The sequence below is a fragment of the Peromyscus eremicus genome, chromosome 3, assembly GCF_949786415.1.
Source record: "Peromyscus eremicus chromosome 3, PerEre_H2_v1, whole genome shotgun sequence".
In the NCBI taxonomy this organism is placed as follows: domain Eukaryota; kingdom Metazoa; phylum Chordata; class Mammalia; order Rodentia; family Cricetidae; genus Peromyscus; species Peromyscus eremicus.
The window spans coordinates 72,624,410-72,639,739 of record NC_081418.1 but is presented as its reverse complement, the minus strand read 5'-3'; the positions used below and the strand labels follow the sequence as shown (position 1 = coordinate 72,639,739).

Below are 15,330 nucleotides of genomic sequence, written 5' to 3'. Positions count from 1 at the left end.
CTCTTTTTTGAGACAGGGTCTAAGTATCCTGCCCAACTTAAAATAAGCCTCTTACCTCAGCCTCCCATTTGCTGGGATGGTGCCATGTGCCACCACACCTGGCTTGAAGTTAACAGTACACACACACACACACACACACACACCCCACTAACACCTCTTCACTCCCTTCACTAATGTTATCTTCTAACGAACTCAACTTTTGTCAGTCTTTTAATGCTACATTCTCTGTGTTAGGAAAGAAACCAAATGCTTCGTTATCTATTAGTAGTAATCGTTTTTTCAATACCTTAAGTATTCAGTCTACATCCACTAGCACATTATGACATCATTGCCTTCCAGTGTTTGTTCAGACTGAACAACCCGTTCTATTTTGCTCCGCTGCCTTCAACACAAAGCAAATGCTCCTTTTACAGTGGGTTGCAGAGCCAGCTAAGAAGCGAATGCGTGCATGTCCATTTGCACTCACTGCCTGGTAAATTACATTTTTTATTTACTGCAACTGATCTGGAGTGTCAACCTAACCAGAAGAAAAGCTCTGGACAGGATCAAATCTTAAATGGCACAAGAGAAGGGGGCGGGGCCGACCGCCAGCCCTAAACTACAGATTCTAAGGCTTGCAAGAGATAAACAAAGGAAGCTGATTCTCCTGAAAAGGCGCCTACAAGCGCGTCAGCCTACTTGGGCATTCGGGTGGAAACCCACGGCTCACCACCTCCCGGCGTTCAAATGCGGAGTTTTTCTACAAGACTTCCTTTACGGGTAGACACGCAGCAGGTCGGTGAAGACTGACAGATAACAGAAGGAGCGGCCGTCATTCTTCCCCTAAGCCCGAACCCCCGCTGCCCGTCATGCAATTCTCGGGGGGAACATTGCGCAGAAGGCCGCGGGCGCCGAGGCGCGGGCCGGTCCTCACCTGGCAGCCCTTCTTGTGGTGAAAGCCGACCACCACGATGTGCAGGACGGGCCCGCAGGGGGCGCCGTCACCCTCACGCCCAGCCTTCTCCATGGGCGTCCGCCGCAGGCCCGCACCGCGACTCCAACCGCCGCACGACCCGGCCGCACGACCCAGAGCGGCGGCCTTCAGATGTCAGCCCGAGCGCCGCATGTGCGCTGCACCACGGGCTCGGGGGCTGCCGACCAGCTCCCTCACCTCCGCGCTGCCCCACAGGGCCTCCACGGCTCTGCTTCATCCGCTTCCGCAGCTTCGGGCTGTCACCTGACGCTACAGCCGCCTCCGGCGCCGTGGGGCGGGACCCGGACGCCCCAGTCCGGGCGGGGTCTGAGGCGGCATGGGCGGAGCCCGGGGAGGGGGCGGGACTAGGGGAAGGCGGTGGAGAAGGGGCGTGGCTGTATGGCAGGAGGGGCGGAGCCTCCAGGAGGAAGGCGCGGCCTACAGAACCGGTGGAGCTGGGCAGGGCAGATGCTGACCCTCAGGGACCTTTTGTAGTAGTGGAGGAAAGCCTAGGGGGTTGAGTGTGGCTGCGGGTTACACCTGCTCCTTTCTTCCTACGTTCTTCGTCAAATCACTTCCTTCTAAAATCTATTTTTCCTTCTTGAAATCTCCTGCCTCCTCCCTCAGTTTTACTGCTTTATAAACGTGTTTTCTCTTCACCCTTTAAATCTTTTTGTGGAATCTCTCAGCCTTGAGTTTTAAATGTTAACAAGGAAGCATATTTATGACGTTCGGTATCTGGTGTATTCGACGTCTAAATTAAGTTGCTTTGCTTACACAGATTTTTCTTTGGTTTCGTTCTAGAATTTTTTTCATCGAATTTCTATGTGCAGTCCCAGGCAGTGGCTGCATGCATGGAACCAGAACTTGAAGGGCTGAGGTGGGAGGATTGCAAGTTTCAAGCCAACTTGGGCTACATAGTGTTAGAAATGTGCTCCCAAGGTAGAAGTTCACGACTCCAATTATAGAGACCCAGCAGGACTTTATAACTTCAGATCCGGCCGGGCTTGGTGGCATACTCCTTTAATCCCAGCACTACAGAGGCAGAGGCAGGCAGATTGCTGAGTTTGAGGCCAGCAGGGTCTCCAGAGAGAGTTCCGGGACAGTCAGGGTTACACAGAGAAACCTTGTCTCATAAAACAACAACAATAAGAACTAATAACAATAATTTCAGACCAGAAGAGTCACAGTCCAAAAGTCAGAGGAGCAAGGACTTCGGATCAGGATAGCCTCAGTCCTCCTAAGGCCAGGTTGTGGTGGTGTAGGCGGTCGGGGCTTAGCTTGTCCTCCTTAGCGGAGATTCGATCTCACAGTCTCCTCCTGATCAGCCAATTTAGAAAGTGGCTGGAAAAGAAGAACAAAGGCAGAGTACCGAGTAGTCAGCGTTGAAACTGAGCACACATGGCTAAAGGGCCTAGGGCAGGGAGAGGAGAAGATGACATGGTTATTGAACCTGTTTGGAAGAAAAGACAAGTTTCTCCCAATCAAGAGTTGGTCAGTCTAGGCAAACAGGGGAATCCTTCTCAGACCTGCAAAAACAAATACATAAATTATATGTAAGAGTTTGAAAGCAATGTAAGCCTTGAATCATAATATCTTTGGCAATAAAGATTTACATTTTACCTGTGAAATGATTATTCCAGTACCAAGATTAAATGTGTGTGTGTGTGTACAATTTTCATTGCATCTTCTGGGGTTTATTATAAGTAGCACAAAATAGATCTGTTGCTCCAAGGGTTTCCAAATCCTTTGCTGAATGAACTACAATTTCAAAAAGTAAATTGTTTAAGTGCTACTAAAACTATACAACATTTTCAATATGTTACTATCCATATCCTTTTTATATTACAAAATTCTTGACAGTGCTCATGGTTTCGTGAAAAATACATTATTCCCAGGATACAGAGTACATTAACATTTCTTAACATGTTACCCTTTTATGTTAACTACTTGATTTTTACTACTTTCTTTTTTACAAATTATTTATTTTTATATTATATATATTGGTGTTTTGCCTGCATGTATGTCTATGTGAGGGTGTTAGATCTAGGAGTTACAGACAGTTATGAGCTGCCATGTGGGTGCTGGAAATTGAATCCTGGTCCTTTGGAAGAGTTGTCTATGCTCTTAACTGCTGAACCATCTCTGTAGTCCCCGAATTTTACTATTTTCTTGATGTAAACTGTGTTAATATTTTCCACAGCTGGCATAGCTAAAATTAAGTCTCATTTCACACTTTTGTTTGAAATGTGTGGATAGATTTCTGTCTCCAGTAAACATCAATATTTAATTCACTGTTCAGGAGAAATAGTTATGACGTTAGAAATGACTTTATTTATTTATTGACAGGGTCTTTCACCGAACCTGGAGTTCACCGATTTGGCTAAATGAGTGGACCAGCAATCCTTAGGGCCCCTCTTGTCTCTGCCTCCCCAGCACTGGAACTACAGACGTCAGTCACTATTCCCAGATTTTCTTACATGGGTGCTAGGTACTGAACTCAGGTCCTGCTGCTTGGGTGGTAGACACTTTACCAGCCAAGCCGTTTTTCCAGACTCTGCATTAGTTTTTAAGTGAATTGCATTACTGTAGAATAAATTCATTAACAGGATATTCTTCACAAGGACAAATGCCTTAGTAAGAAAAACAATTTCTTTTATTTTCAAAAGTATTAGGGAGGGGATTCCAAGTCTGGAAAGAAATACTAGTTAGAGAAATCCCTGTATGTTTATGTACTTCACTTTGAAAGGACATTTTGATTGTGTTTATATAAAGATACTTAACTTCAGAGGAAATTTAAATGCTTTTCTGAATATATAACATCTTGAAAAGCCTTTTCTACATACATATACTTTATGATGATTCCTGAATTTCATTTATACCTGCCCTGTAAGGAACCAGTGCGGGGTGCATTTTGAGACAAGGAGTTCGGGCCCAATTTCCAACTCACTGGAATTGTACCTGGAATCAGCTGGCTGTTCCTCGCCTCAGGAAAGAACATGTCCAATGATCTTGTTCATTCTACTTTGTGAATGCTATGAGCTCACTTTCCAGAGTCTGAAAAGATTTTTTTTCTCTTTTGTGGCATTAAAAATTGCTAATGTTGCTAAGCCCAATGGTGCAGGCCTTTAATTCCATCTTGGGAATTTAATTCCTACTTGGGAGACTGCGGCAGGAGAGAAGAAAGTTCAAGGACTGCAGGGGCACAGAGTGAGTTCAAGGCCAGCCTGAGTATCTTAGTGAGAGCCTGTCTCAAAACAAAGCAAAACACCAAAACAAAACAACCTCCCCCTACCAAACCAAAAACCAAAAAGAAAACCAGCCAAGCAAACAAAACAGGACAGGTTAGGAGCCTAAGGCTCAGTGGGCTCATTGGTAGAGGGCTTTCCCGGTATCCATGAGGTCCTGTTTTCATCCCTAGCATGGCAAATAGAAAATTGCTAGTGTTCATTTTGTTGATGTCATGGGAGACTTAAAGCATGGACTGTATTATTCTTTTTCTGATGAAAATAAAATAGGAGTAACGGTAGAAAAGAAGGAGGCTTCATAAATGAGTTGAGCCTTACTCTGTGCTTAGAACCTTACAAAGATTAAGGAGCGTGCCAATGGGCATAAACAAGATGGAATAAATTCAAAGAACATCGATTAGACCAAATCTAGGAATGTGGTAGCTATAGTGCACCAAGCAAGATAAATGGGTGCCTTTCTATGGTTTATAGTTATAAAATAATCTTCCCTGTACATCTACTTTTCATTGGTTGGAGTGGGAGGACAGTTTTTGGGAGCTGGTTCACTTCTTCTACCTAGTGAGCTCCAGGAGTTAGACTCAGGTAATCCGGCTCGGCAAAATGCACCTTCACCCACTGAACCATCTCACCGGTCACCCAAATGAGAAAGTTGCAAGCAATTAATAATGCTACCTGTATGTAGTCCCTACCCTAAGCCAACTATCATGTTAGTATTTAGGAAACAAAGATCAATATGTAACAATACACCAAATATAATACAGTTTGCTAGGCTAGATCTTGTCCTAACCAATTTTCATAGGTTATTTCATTTAATCATTAACATAATCTTTTCAGTGGGTGAGAAAGATAGTTCCGTGGTTAGGAGCATTGACACCTCGTCCAGAAGGCCCGGGTTTGATTCCCAGCATCCGCATGATGATTCACAACTGTCTGTGACTTAAGTCCCAGGAGTTCTGATGCCTTCTCTGACCTCCATGGACACCAGACACACATGTGGTGCACAGACATTGGGTGGTTTGAATAAGAACGGACTGCATAGGTCGTATAGTTGAATGCTTAGTCACCGGGGAGTGGAACTGTTGGAAAGAATTATAAGCATTAGGAGGTGTGACCTTGTCGCAGTAGGTGTGGCCTTGGAGGAAGTACTGGGGATGGGCTTTGAGGTTTTCAAAAGCCAAGCCAGGCTCAGGATCAGGATGTAGCTGTCAGCTGCTGCTCCAGCTAGTGCCATGCATGTTGCCGTTCCCCCCCCCCCCCACCCCGTGCAGGGATAATAATGGACAAACCTCTGAAACCATAAGCAAGTTCCCAGTGAAATGCTTTCTTTTGTAACTGTTGTATTAGTCACGGTGTCTCTTCATAGCAATAGAACAGTAACTAAGAGAGACATACATGCAAACAAAACACTCATAAATATATATGTGTGTGTGTATGTAAATAAATAATTAAAAATAATACTATATTTACCACCACTACTTCTAATAGATACATTGATATTTAAAAAGCTTAAATAGTATACCCATAAGTCAAATAATTAGCAGAAATTGTGGTGGGGCTAATGCGATGGCTCCGTAGGTAAAGGTGCTTGCTGACAAGCTTGTTGTCCTGAGTTTGAGCCCCAGAACTCACATGCTAGAAGGAGAGAACATACTCTTTCAAATTGTCCTCTGTTACACACACACACACACACACACACACACACACACACACACACAGAGAGGCATATGTTCACTCACATGGTATACACAAATGTAATCTTAAAACATTTTTTGAAAGCTTTTAAAAATTGTGAAGTTTGAATTTGAAAAAAAAGTCACTAAATTCAGAACCATTGGATTTAATCATAGTACTGTCTCAACATTCTTAGTCTTGAAGAACTCAATCTTTTAAGGGGAAGTGGCTTTGTTGAATAATTATATAAAAAAAATACACCCAAATAACTCGGACAACTATTAACACTGCTGCCAGCCAGGGATAGACTCCACCAAGACCATGAAAGTCAGAATAGGTGATCATCTCTGAGAAGGGTCTTGAAACATGAGTAACATCTTTACCAGGACATGAAGGAATATCATAAAGTTAAATAAGAAAAATTGGTTAAGACTGAGGTTGCTAAGGAAATATACTTGAGAAGGCAAGTGTTTTATGCTAAATGTAAGAGAAATGTGTATGGCTTAAAGGCAAGATCAGTAAGAGAAGCTTGGAAGTGACACATACTGATTGCACATAATGTCCCCTTTGCTTGGAATGCTACTCCTGCCCTTTCTCTGTTTATCCGCCCTTTAATCACCATGTAAGACTAGACTCCTGTCAGCTCCTCTGTGAAGATTTTCAAGCTGTTCTGTGTGGCCATGGGACAGTTATTAAACTTCTTTAAGCACAAGAAACTGAATCAGATTCTTGTCTCAAAGGATGGCTGTAAAGAGTATATTTGTAATTGCCCTGGCACAAGATTTATGGAATGGGGTTGGAGAGAAAAGCCACTACTGCCTTGAAATTGAGAATGAAGTTGAGTTTTCCAGGATCCCTAGAGGTATTGCTTTATATATTACATTTCATAGTGCTATATACATGAAATTTATTATTTGTCCTTCTTTCCATTCTCTTGGGTAGAAGACTTTTCTGTACATTGCTTTATATACCCAGCAAGCTGCTAGTATCGATGGGTTTTTGTTTGCTCAATGAAGGAATGAAGAGCGCTTACCAAACATTGTAAAAATAAGTGTTGTTTATTATGATCGCACATATTTAGACTGTTTAGCTTTAAGTCCCTCATATACAAATGAGACAGACGAAAGTAAAGAATTTATCTGCTTTCTATTTTTCTTTTTCTTTTTTTATGTAGGGCCCAAACCCAGGGCCTCATGAATGCTCGGAAAGCACCCTACTGCTAAGCTAGGTGTCAGCTCTCGTTAGTTTTTATTTCTTATTTTGTGTCAGGGTCTTACTAAGTTGTCCATGCTGGCAACTGTGGCTTCCTTCTGTCTCCTAAGTGCTAGGATTGCTGGCCATTCCACACAGCAGCTTTTTATCTTTTTCCAAAACAGAAGTGTGATAGCGCGTTTTCCAAGTGTGATCACATCAACACACGGAGTGACTTCTAGCGGTTGCCTGTAAATCAGTAATTGATAGTAATTTTAAAAGTCTGTGATAAACTAGACTTCTAGAAAGGACAAGAAGAAATGTATAAAGTAGTTAAACAAACAAACAAACAAACAAAAACTTGTGAATATCTGGTATAGATTTAAAAATATGCTTTGTATAGGTTTTCAGTCCTCTAGGCTTAAAAATACCAGATTCCTTAAGAAAATGAGTAGTTGTTGAGGACAACGCAGAATGAATTGATGAGAAATCTCAACTGATTTTATTATTCTGAAGAAAGATCCCGGCTTCAGATGCAACCTTTTAGAGGAAAACTAGCCGACTCAGAGATCTCGTATGTTGTGGTCTTCCGGAGTAGAGAAGGCAAACTATCTCCCAAGTTTAGCAAAACTTGGGGGTCACCACAGGAGGCTTGTCAGGATAGAGGTCTGAACGATTCTATCGAATCTCTCGGTGATCCATTTGAACCCACCCGATCGCAAGATCGGCCTCCGATTAGTTTCGTCTGAGGAGGTTATGGAAAGGGCGGAAGCGCGCTCTTTTAAAGTCTGCGCCGGTGGCCTTATGCCACTTCCGGCGTGGCCATGGCGGCTAACGCGACCACGAACCCGTCTCAGCTCCTGCCACTAGGTAAAAATCTTCCCCGAGGAGCGGGTGGATTACTGCAGCCCTGCGCCGGCGGCCGAGGCTGGGTCGCTGTCCCTCCGGGCTCGGCCGTCCCGCCCTTGGACAGACCATTTCGCCTGTCGGTGGCCGGCGGAGGTCCCTCTTGGTGTAGGTCGTCCTCGGCCTTCTTTGTGAGCCCGCCAGTTAAGGTGTCATGGGTAGCCGTCCCAAATGGCAGTTTGGCCTTTTCGGTCACCAGGTTAGGTAGACCCGGTGTTGTATCTGGTTGTGCGAGGAGGGCGCCACGGTCTACAAGTGAATCTTAAAAGAGAAATCTGGAAACTAGCCCCGTTATTCATTAATTCAACCAGCGGTTCCCTCACTGTGCCAGGGTATTGTGGAATGATGAACTTAAATTACAGCCACTGCTTTCAGATCGTGCGGAGAGTGCTAAGTTGGCTACAGAGATGCTCAGGTTGGTCTCTAGGCACAGAGGTAAAGGCATGGTGAGAGAAGTGACAGGAAGCTGAGGTCGATAATAATGCCTCTCCCCGGTCATGTTTTGGCGCTGGTGAAGTTAGTGAATGTGGCTGTGGTCGAAAGTCTTTGCGGTGTCCACTCCAGTATACGCTAGATACTGTTCATCGGTAGAAACACAAGGAAAAACTATCATGGTTTCCATCTTTTGGTGTGAGCATTTTCATATACTAACCAAATAATCTAAATAAAGTCACAGTCATATTAATTTCAGCAAAGAAAAAAAAAAAGAGGTAAGTGAAAGCTAAGGCAAACATTCGTGCTAATGGTTGAACAGATATTTGTATACGATGTAAAGTTATTGAATAACTGCTTTTTGTTTAATGATATGACAATAATAAAGTAAGCACTCAAATGTTTGTTGAACTAATAAGTGGGCAAAACAACGCTTTTCCTTCTGCAGAGCTCGTGGACAAGTGTATAGGATCCAGAATTCACATTGTGATGAAGAGTGATAAAGAAATTGTTGGTACACTTCTAGGATTTGATGACTTTGTCAGTATCCTTTTAAAAAGTGGTAATGGTACAGGTTTTTGAAGATGTATTAATATAAGAACTATAGACAGATGATGTGTTTCTGGTTATTACATTAAAAATAAATTTATTTTCCAGGAACTTCGTAGCATTTTAAGAGGTATGCTTGCAGAGCCAAGATAGGGTTCTTGCCAACAACAAACCTTTTGAATTTGCACCATTGTGTTGAACATATTTGGAACCAAACAAAAACATAAACCAGAATGAATTCAGCCCTGTTTATTTTCTTAACAACAAATTTCAGATATGGTGTTGGAAGATGTCACTGAGTTGTAAGTAGTATTAAAAACTAAAGAATTGGGGGAGGAGGGGAGGAAATCTCTTTTTGAACTAAAGGCAGGTACCTTAGTTACTTTTCTATTACTGTGAAGAGACACCATGACCAAGGCAGTTTATAAAAGGAAGCATTTAACTGTGGGCTTGCTTATAGTTTCAGAGGGTTTAGAGTCCATGATTTTCATGGTGGGGAGTGTGGCAGCAGCAGGCAGGTGTGGAGCTGGAACGGTAGCTAAGTGCTTACGTGTTGAGACAACAACCATGAGACAGAGCGAGCTAACTGAGTATAACTTAGCCTTTTGAAACCTCAAAGCCCACCCCCAGTGACACACCTCCAACAAGGCCACACCTTCTATCCATTCCCAAAGGGTTCTACTAACCGACGACCAAGCTTTTCAAACATAAAAGCCTGTGGAGGCCATTCTCATTTAAACTACCATAGCAGGTTTAGAATGATTGATTAAAAAAAAGTATTACCTGTTGGAATTATTTTAATACTGAAACTTTATTTACTTGTATTGTGAGGTTGGGCCAGAGGATTATTATGTTAATGTTATTATTCCCGAATTTCTAAGAAATTAGTGTGAACAAGCTTCACAGTACACTATATTTACGCGACCATTAACCAGCGGGCAGAGTGTATTTCTGAAAATTATTGTAATTGTACGAATTCCCATTCATTCATATGTTAGAATAACAGTTTTGGTGCTAGGGATTGAACCCAGGTCCTTGGTGTGCTCTGCCACCAGGCTAGTCTCCTTACCCCAGGAATAGTTTTTAGGGAGGGAGAATGTTTCCAAAATGTTGCCTTTGAATGCTTGTTTATCCTGACCTTTATTTTATCTATTTATTTAGTGAAATTACACCAGAAGGAAGGAGGATTACAAAATTAGATCAGATTTTACTAAATGGAAATAATATAACAATGGTAAGACGTTAAAGCTGTTTTATTTGAATTCAGTGTACTTTGATGGGGCAGGGATTCCAGAACTCGCTAAACAGCTGCTTAGCTCAGCGTTCATGGCCTAGACATGCTGAGGATGGGAAGGGAGCTCTTGGTGATCTGTGCCCCGACCCAGCTATTGAAAAAGCATTGGTCCTTAAGATTAATTGACTTCTTAATCTTTATAATCTTTTAGTTTATCAGTTTATTATTAGTATAATATCTTTATACTAACAGATATTGATGACTTGAAGAAAATGGGAATTGAAGGATGGGGAGAGACAAAGGTGGCTTTGGTCCATGAGGATCACGTGGGGGTTTTTAGGTGGTATGATAGTGTTATTAATAAACTCTTTTTCTCTAATACAGCTGGTTCCTGGAGGAGAAGGGCCTGAAGTATGAATGGATTTCCTTATGCTAGATTCTGGCTTTTTCTTAAACCTTTAATGTCTATAGTCTATAAAAATGAAGTTTCCGTTAAAAGGAAATACTTTGAATATATACACCATTTTTCTAAGCTAATCATGGTTATTTTGAGAAAGGAAGAGGTTTGTTTTGTTTTTTAAAAGACTGAAAAAATAAAGATGTTTTTGGTTAATTGTGATTTTATTTATTATGTTGAAATATCTAGTGGAACAAATATAGTTATTTTGATACTTGGTTTCATATTGATTTCTGTTTGTTTTCTTCCTCATTTATTTGATTCGGGGGAGGGCATGCCATTTTATTCAGAGGCTTGAGGGTGGGGAGGGGAGGAAGAGGGCTAGCTGAGCCGATGTCTGCCAATGGCTGGTCTTCTGGCCTCTTTGCTAAGAGTGAACTTAATCCTTGTTTTTTAATAAATATTTTATTTATTTTTATTCTATGTGTATGAATATCTTCCCTTCATGTAGGTCTGCTTCATATGCAGTGTCTTCAGAGGCCAGAAGAGGGTGTTGGACCACCTGGTTCTAGAGTTAATGGTGGGTTGTTAACTGCTATGTGGGTCTGGGATTGAACCTGGGTTCTCTGCAAGAGGAACAAGTGCTCCTAACTGCTGAACCATCTCTCCAGCTCCTGAACTTAATTCTTAAACAGCATTTAGTCCAAAGCAAAATGAGCTTTGATTTTGAATATATCATTTAAAAAACCTTAATGATCCCTTAAGAAAACTGAGTTCAAACTCTGTCTGATACTTTGTAATGAAGCTTTCCACATTGAATTCAGTTTTTACTAATTCCTATTAAAAACAAAGTATATGTGCTGTATGTATATTGTAGAAGTGCAGGTAAGCAAAAAGTAGCAATCACATTTTATATTTTCCTAGACTGGAAAAACATTTTTATTTTTTTAATGTGTGTGAGTGTTTTGGCTGCATGTATGTGTGTGTACCACTTACCTGCTTTGCATCCATGGAAGCCAGAAGATGGTGTTGGATCCCCTGGAACTGGTTACAAGGGATCATGAACCTTATGCCGGGAATGAACTGGGGTCATTTTTGAGAGCAACAAGTATTCTTAACTGCTGAGCTATTTTTCCAGCTCCATCTTTTCCTGTACTTAACTGCACCCCCCCCCCCAAAAAAAAAACCAAAACAGTTACTGTGGGTGTAAATTTGTGGGTGTCTGAGTGCCATGGAGCATGTATGGAGGTCAGAGGACAACTGCAGAAATCAGTTTTCTCCCTTCTATCATATGGGTCCTCAGTATTGAACTTAGGTCATCAGGCTGGGTAGCAAGTGGCTTTGCCACTCAGTGATCGCACCCATCCCTATCAAAGGTTGTTTGAGTGTGTACATTTTAACAAAAACTTGCTTATCCTAAATGTTTAGGTTCCATTGTAAGTACATTTAAAAAAAAAAAGACTAAATGATGAATATCTTCTGTGTAAAATATTTCAGCAGTAATGTCTATAAAATTTTATTAATTTTTTACAATAAATTATTTAGCCTATGCTTATTGGCTATAGTAATTTTTAACTACCTCTTTATATTTTTTGTTTTCCTAGAGTAAATTCATAGAGTACACGTTTGTCATATTGTCAACAGAAAGTTTGTATCCCACTACTTTTCCAGCTTCTCAATACCTTATACACCCTTATCAACATTTAACTCCTCTATTTTTTCTTCCACTTTGATAAGCAAAACCTAATTTAAAACCTTTTTGAACTGACTTGTATTTTATGAATTATTTGAGGCCTTCTCACCCCAACACTTTGGAGACAGGGTCTTGCCATACCTTCTAGGCTGGTTTTGAACTCGCATTCCTGCCTCAGTCCCCTCAGCACTAGGATTACAGGCATGTTCTACCACAGATTTGTATAAAGCTTTTACCTATTTGTCTTTAACATCAATAACAACAAAAACAACTTGCAAAACCTTTTGTGAGGTTATTTCTATTAGTTACTCTTCCCATTGCTGCAACAAAACACCCGATGAAAGCAACTTAAGGAAGGAAGGAAGGGCTTGCCTTGCCTTATAGTTCCAGGGGTAAGAAAGTCATCACAAGGAAGATGTGGTAGCAGTAGCCTGAGGCAGCTGGTCACACTGCACTCACAGTCAGGAAGCAGAGAGCAATGGATGCTGCTACTCAGCTCCCTTTCTCCTTTTCAAGCTAGGAACTCAGCCCATGGAATGATCTTCCCATCTCAGCTTAATCTATAAAAATCCCTTATGTACATGCCCAGAGGTTTGTTTTTATGGTGATTCTAATTTCCGTCAGATTGAAAATTAAGATGAACCATTAAATCACTCTGTCACATAGTTTGCAAATAACATCCCCAGCCTATAGTTTGTCTTCTAGTGGTATTTTTTGATATAATGTATTTTTATGTAATTATATTGACCTAGGCCTTATTTTCATCTGGCCCAAATTGATCAGAACATGCTTTGCTGTGGGGAATATACACACATGTGCATGCACGTGGGCATAGACACACACACACACACACACACACACACATTCTATTAGGGTCTTATGTTTTCAGTGCTTTAAATCTTGAACTTAACAGGAATTTTAGTGTTTCAGCTTTTAAAAACAATTTTTAAATTTCTTTTTTTTTTTTTTTTTTTTTTTGGTTTTTCGAGACAGGGTTTCTCTGTGTAGCTTTGCGCCTTTCCTGGGACTCACTTGGTAGCCCAGGCTGGTCTTGAACTCACAGAGATCCGCCTGGCTCTGCCTCCCGAGTGCTGGGATTAAAGGCGTGCGCCACCACCGCCTGGCAATTTTTAAATTTCTAAAACAAGTTACTTATTTGACTTACATTACTACATTGCTAAATGATATAACACTGGCTTTTTTCACCTTTTTATTTTCAATACTAGAGAAACATGGTCATTGCCAACTTCCTTTTTTTCTCCTAAGACTGAGTGTCCTGCAGGGAGCACATGTTCTTAACTTCAGTATGTTGTCTTTTAGGAGGGGGCATAGTTGCTCGTGTGGCTGTATGAATGAGTCTCCTTGCCTACTAGGTTCCATAGTCTGTTTTTTCCTCAGAGCTGAGAATCAAATCCATTGTCTTGTACATGCTTGGAAAGCACTCTTCATTGAGCTGTGTACTCAGCTCTCCTAATCTATAACAGTAATAAAAGCGATACAATTCCCCTCTGTTTACACCTTAATCCTCAATTTGTTTAGAGAAGGTACTATTTTTAATTTCTCAACCTTGGCAGTCAGGATTTCTAACCATGAAATAGGAGTAGAATACCCACTTCATTCACTGTCCATCCAATTATAACAAGAAGATCTCCAGACACTGCCACATATCCTGAGTAAATAAGCACTCAGGATTATTGACTGAGAACCTTCTAAGTAAGTAGGTACTATTTATTGGGCTCCCCAGAATCTCTAATGCTTATTTAGTCATGGACTAGGAGCACTGAATTTAGATAACTAAAATTTGGGGAGAAAAGGCTGCAACAAAAGGTTCTAGCAGGGCAAGATTGGTGGTTTTAAGCTTGAAGGATGCTGCCTTGGGTGCTAGCCATACATGATCTCTCCCTTGGGCAGGTTGGTAGCCTCTGGCAAGCTGATGACACACTAAAGCTATACTTGAGCTTCTTACCCAGCTTGCAGGCAGCTTCCATCCGAGTCTGTCATCCCCAGGAACTGTTGACTGCTTTCTAGCCCTGAAGAGGGGTTCTATGAATCCTGTAAGTTTCAGGAAGTTCCTGAGCTTCTGGAGTGTTAGGCGCCTCCCCGCATGAAGGAATGTTTTAATTCAGAGGAAATGACTATGTAACAGAAGCAGGAGTGTGACCAATGAATTGAGGAAAGATTAATGAATGAAGCAGAGTGCACAAATGCATTAGAATGAACTGGGACATGGGCCACTGCTGCAGGAATAGACGAAGCAGAAAGAAGGCTGCTTCAGGCCAGTGCATCTGAAGATAGGTCCTGATAGGTTCCAGTTCTCAGTAGGCCTATAGAAGTTCAGGCTTCAGAATTTACACTGGGAAAACTTACATTTGCAGAGTCTGCTGTAATTTTGACAAGGTTACGTTTGGGGTTCTAAGGTATCTTTACTTGATAGAATCAAGAGCTGGGTTCTGGGAGGAGTTTTTTTGTTGTTTTGTTTTGTTTTCGAGACAGGGTTTGTCTGTGTAGTTTTGTGCCTCTCCTGGAACTCACTTTGTAGCCCAGGCTGGCCTTGAACTCACAGAGATCCGCTTGTCTCTGCCTCCCAAGTGCTGGGATTAAAGGCGTGCGCCACCACCGCCTGGCTCTGAGATGTGCTGGGGCTGGTAATAATCTTTTGTATCCAGTTAATGGTTTGGTCCCATTAAAAAGGGATGCATGGGCCTGGAGAGATGACTCAGCAATTAAGAGTACTTGTTGCTCTTTCAGAAGACCCTACTTCAGTTTCAAGCATCCACATCAGGTGACTCACAACTTCCTGTAACTCTGTCTTCAAGGCATATGATTCCCTCTTCTGGTCTCCACCAACAACTGCACACAAGACAGACATACACTCATACATTTAACAAAAGTAATTTATAAAAATGAAGCAAAGCATGAGTAATAAATGAATTGGATGTCTAAAACTAAAAACTTAAGGAATGGGACTGGAGAGATGGCTCAGAGGTTAAGAGCACACTAGCTGCTCTTCCAGAGGTCCTGAGTTCAATTCCCAGCAGCCACATGGTGGCTCACAAC

General features: G+C 41.7%; 2 protein-coding genes across 2 annotated transcripts in view; one reads left to right on the top strand and one right to left on the bottom strand.

Moving 5' to 3' along the window:
- Avl9 (AVL9 cell migration associated) overlaps window positions 1–1,724 on the bottom strand; it is a 52,002-nt gene extending 50,278 nt beyond the window's left edge. Inside the window, exon 1 of the mRNA XM_059257886.1 lies at window positions 914–1,724. Within this exon, the coding sequence (XP_059113869.1) occupies window positions 914–1,006 (93 nt within the window). The 5' untranslated portion in view covers window positions 1,007–1,724. The remainder of the gene's footprint in view (window positions 1–913) is intronic.
- Window positions 1,725–7,817: 6,093 nt separating this feature from the next.
- Lsm5 (LSM5 homolog, U6 small nuclear RNA and mRNA degradation associated) lies at window positions 7,818–10,796 on the top strand. Its single transcript, XM_059256689.1, has 5 exons — window positions 7,818–7,932; window positions 8,849–8,944; window positions 9,224–9,251; window positions 10,111–10,183; window positions 10,568–10,796. Exons 1-5 carry the CDS (start codon window positions 7,887–7,889, stop codon window positions 10,598–10,600), a joined length of 276 nt encoding a protein of 91 aa, XP_059112672.1. The 5' UTR covers window positions 7,818–7,886; the 3' UTR covers window positions 10,601–10,796.
- The last annotated feature ends 4,534 nt before the right edge of the window (window positions 10,797–15,330 follow it).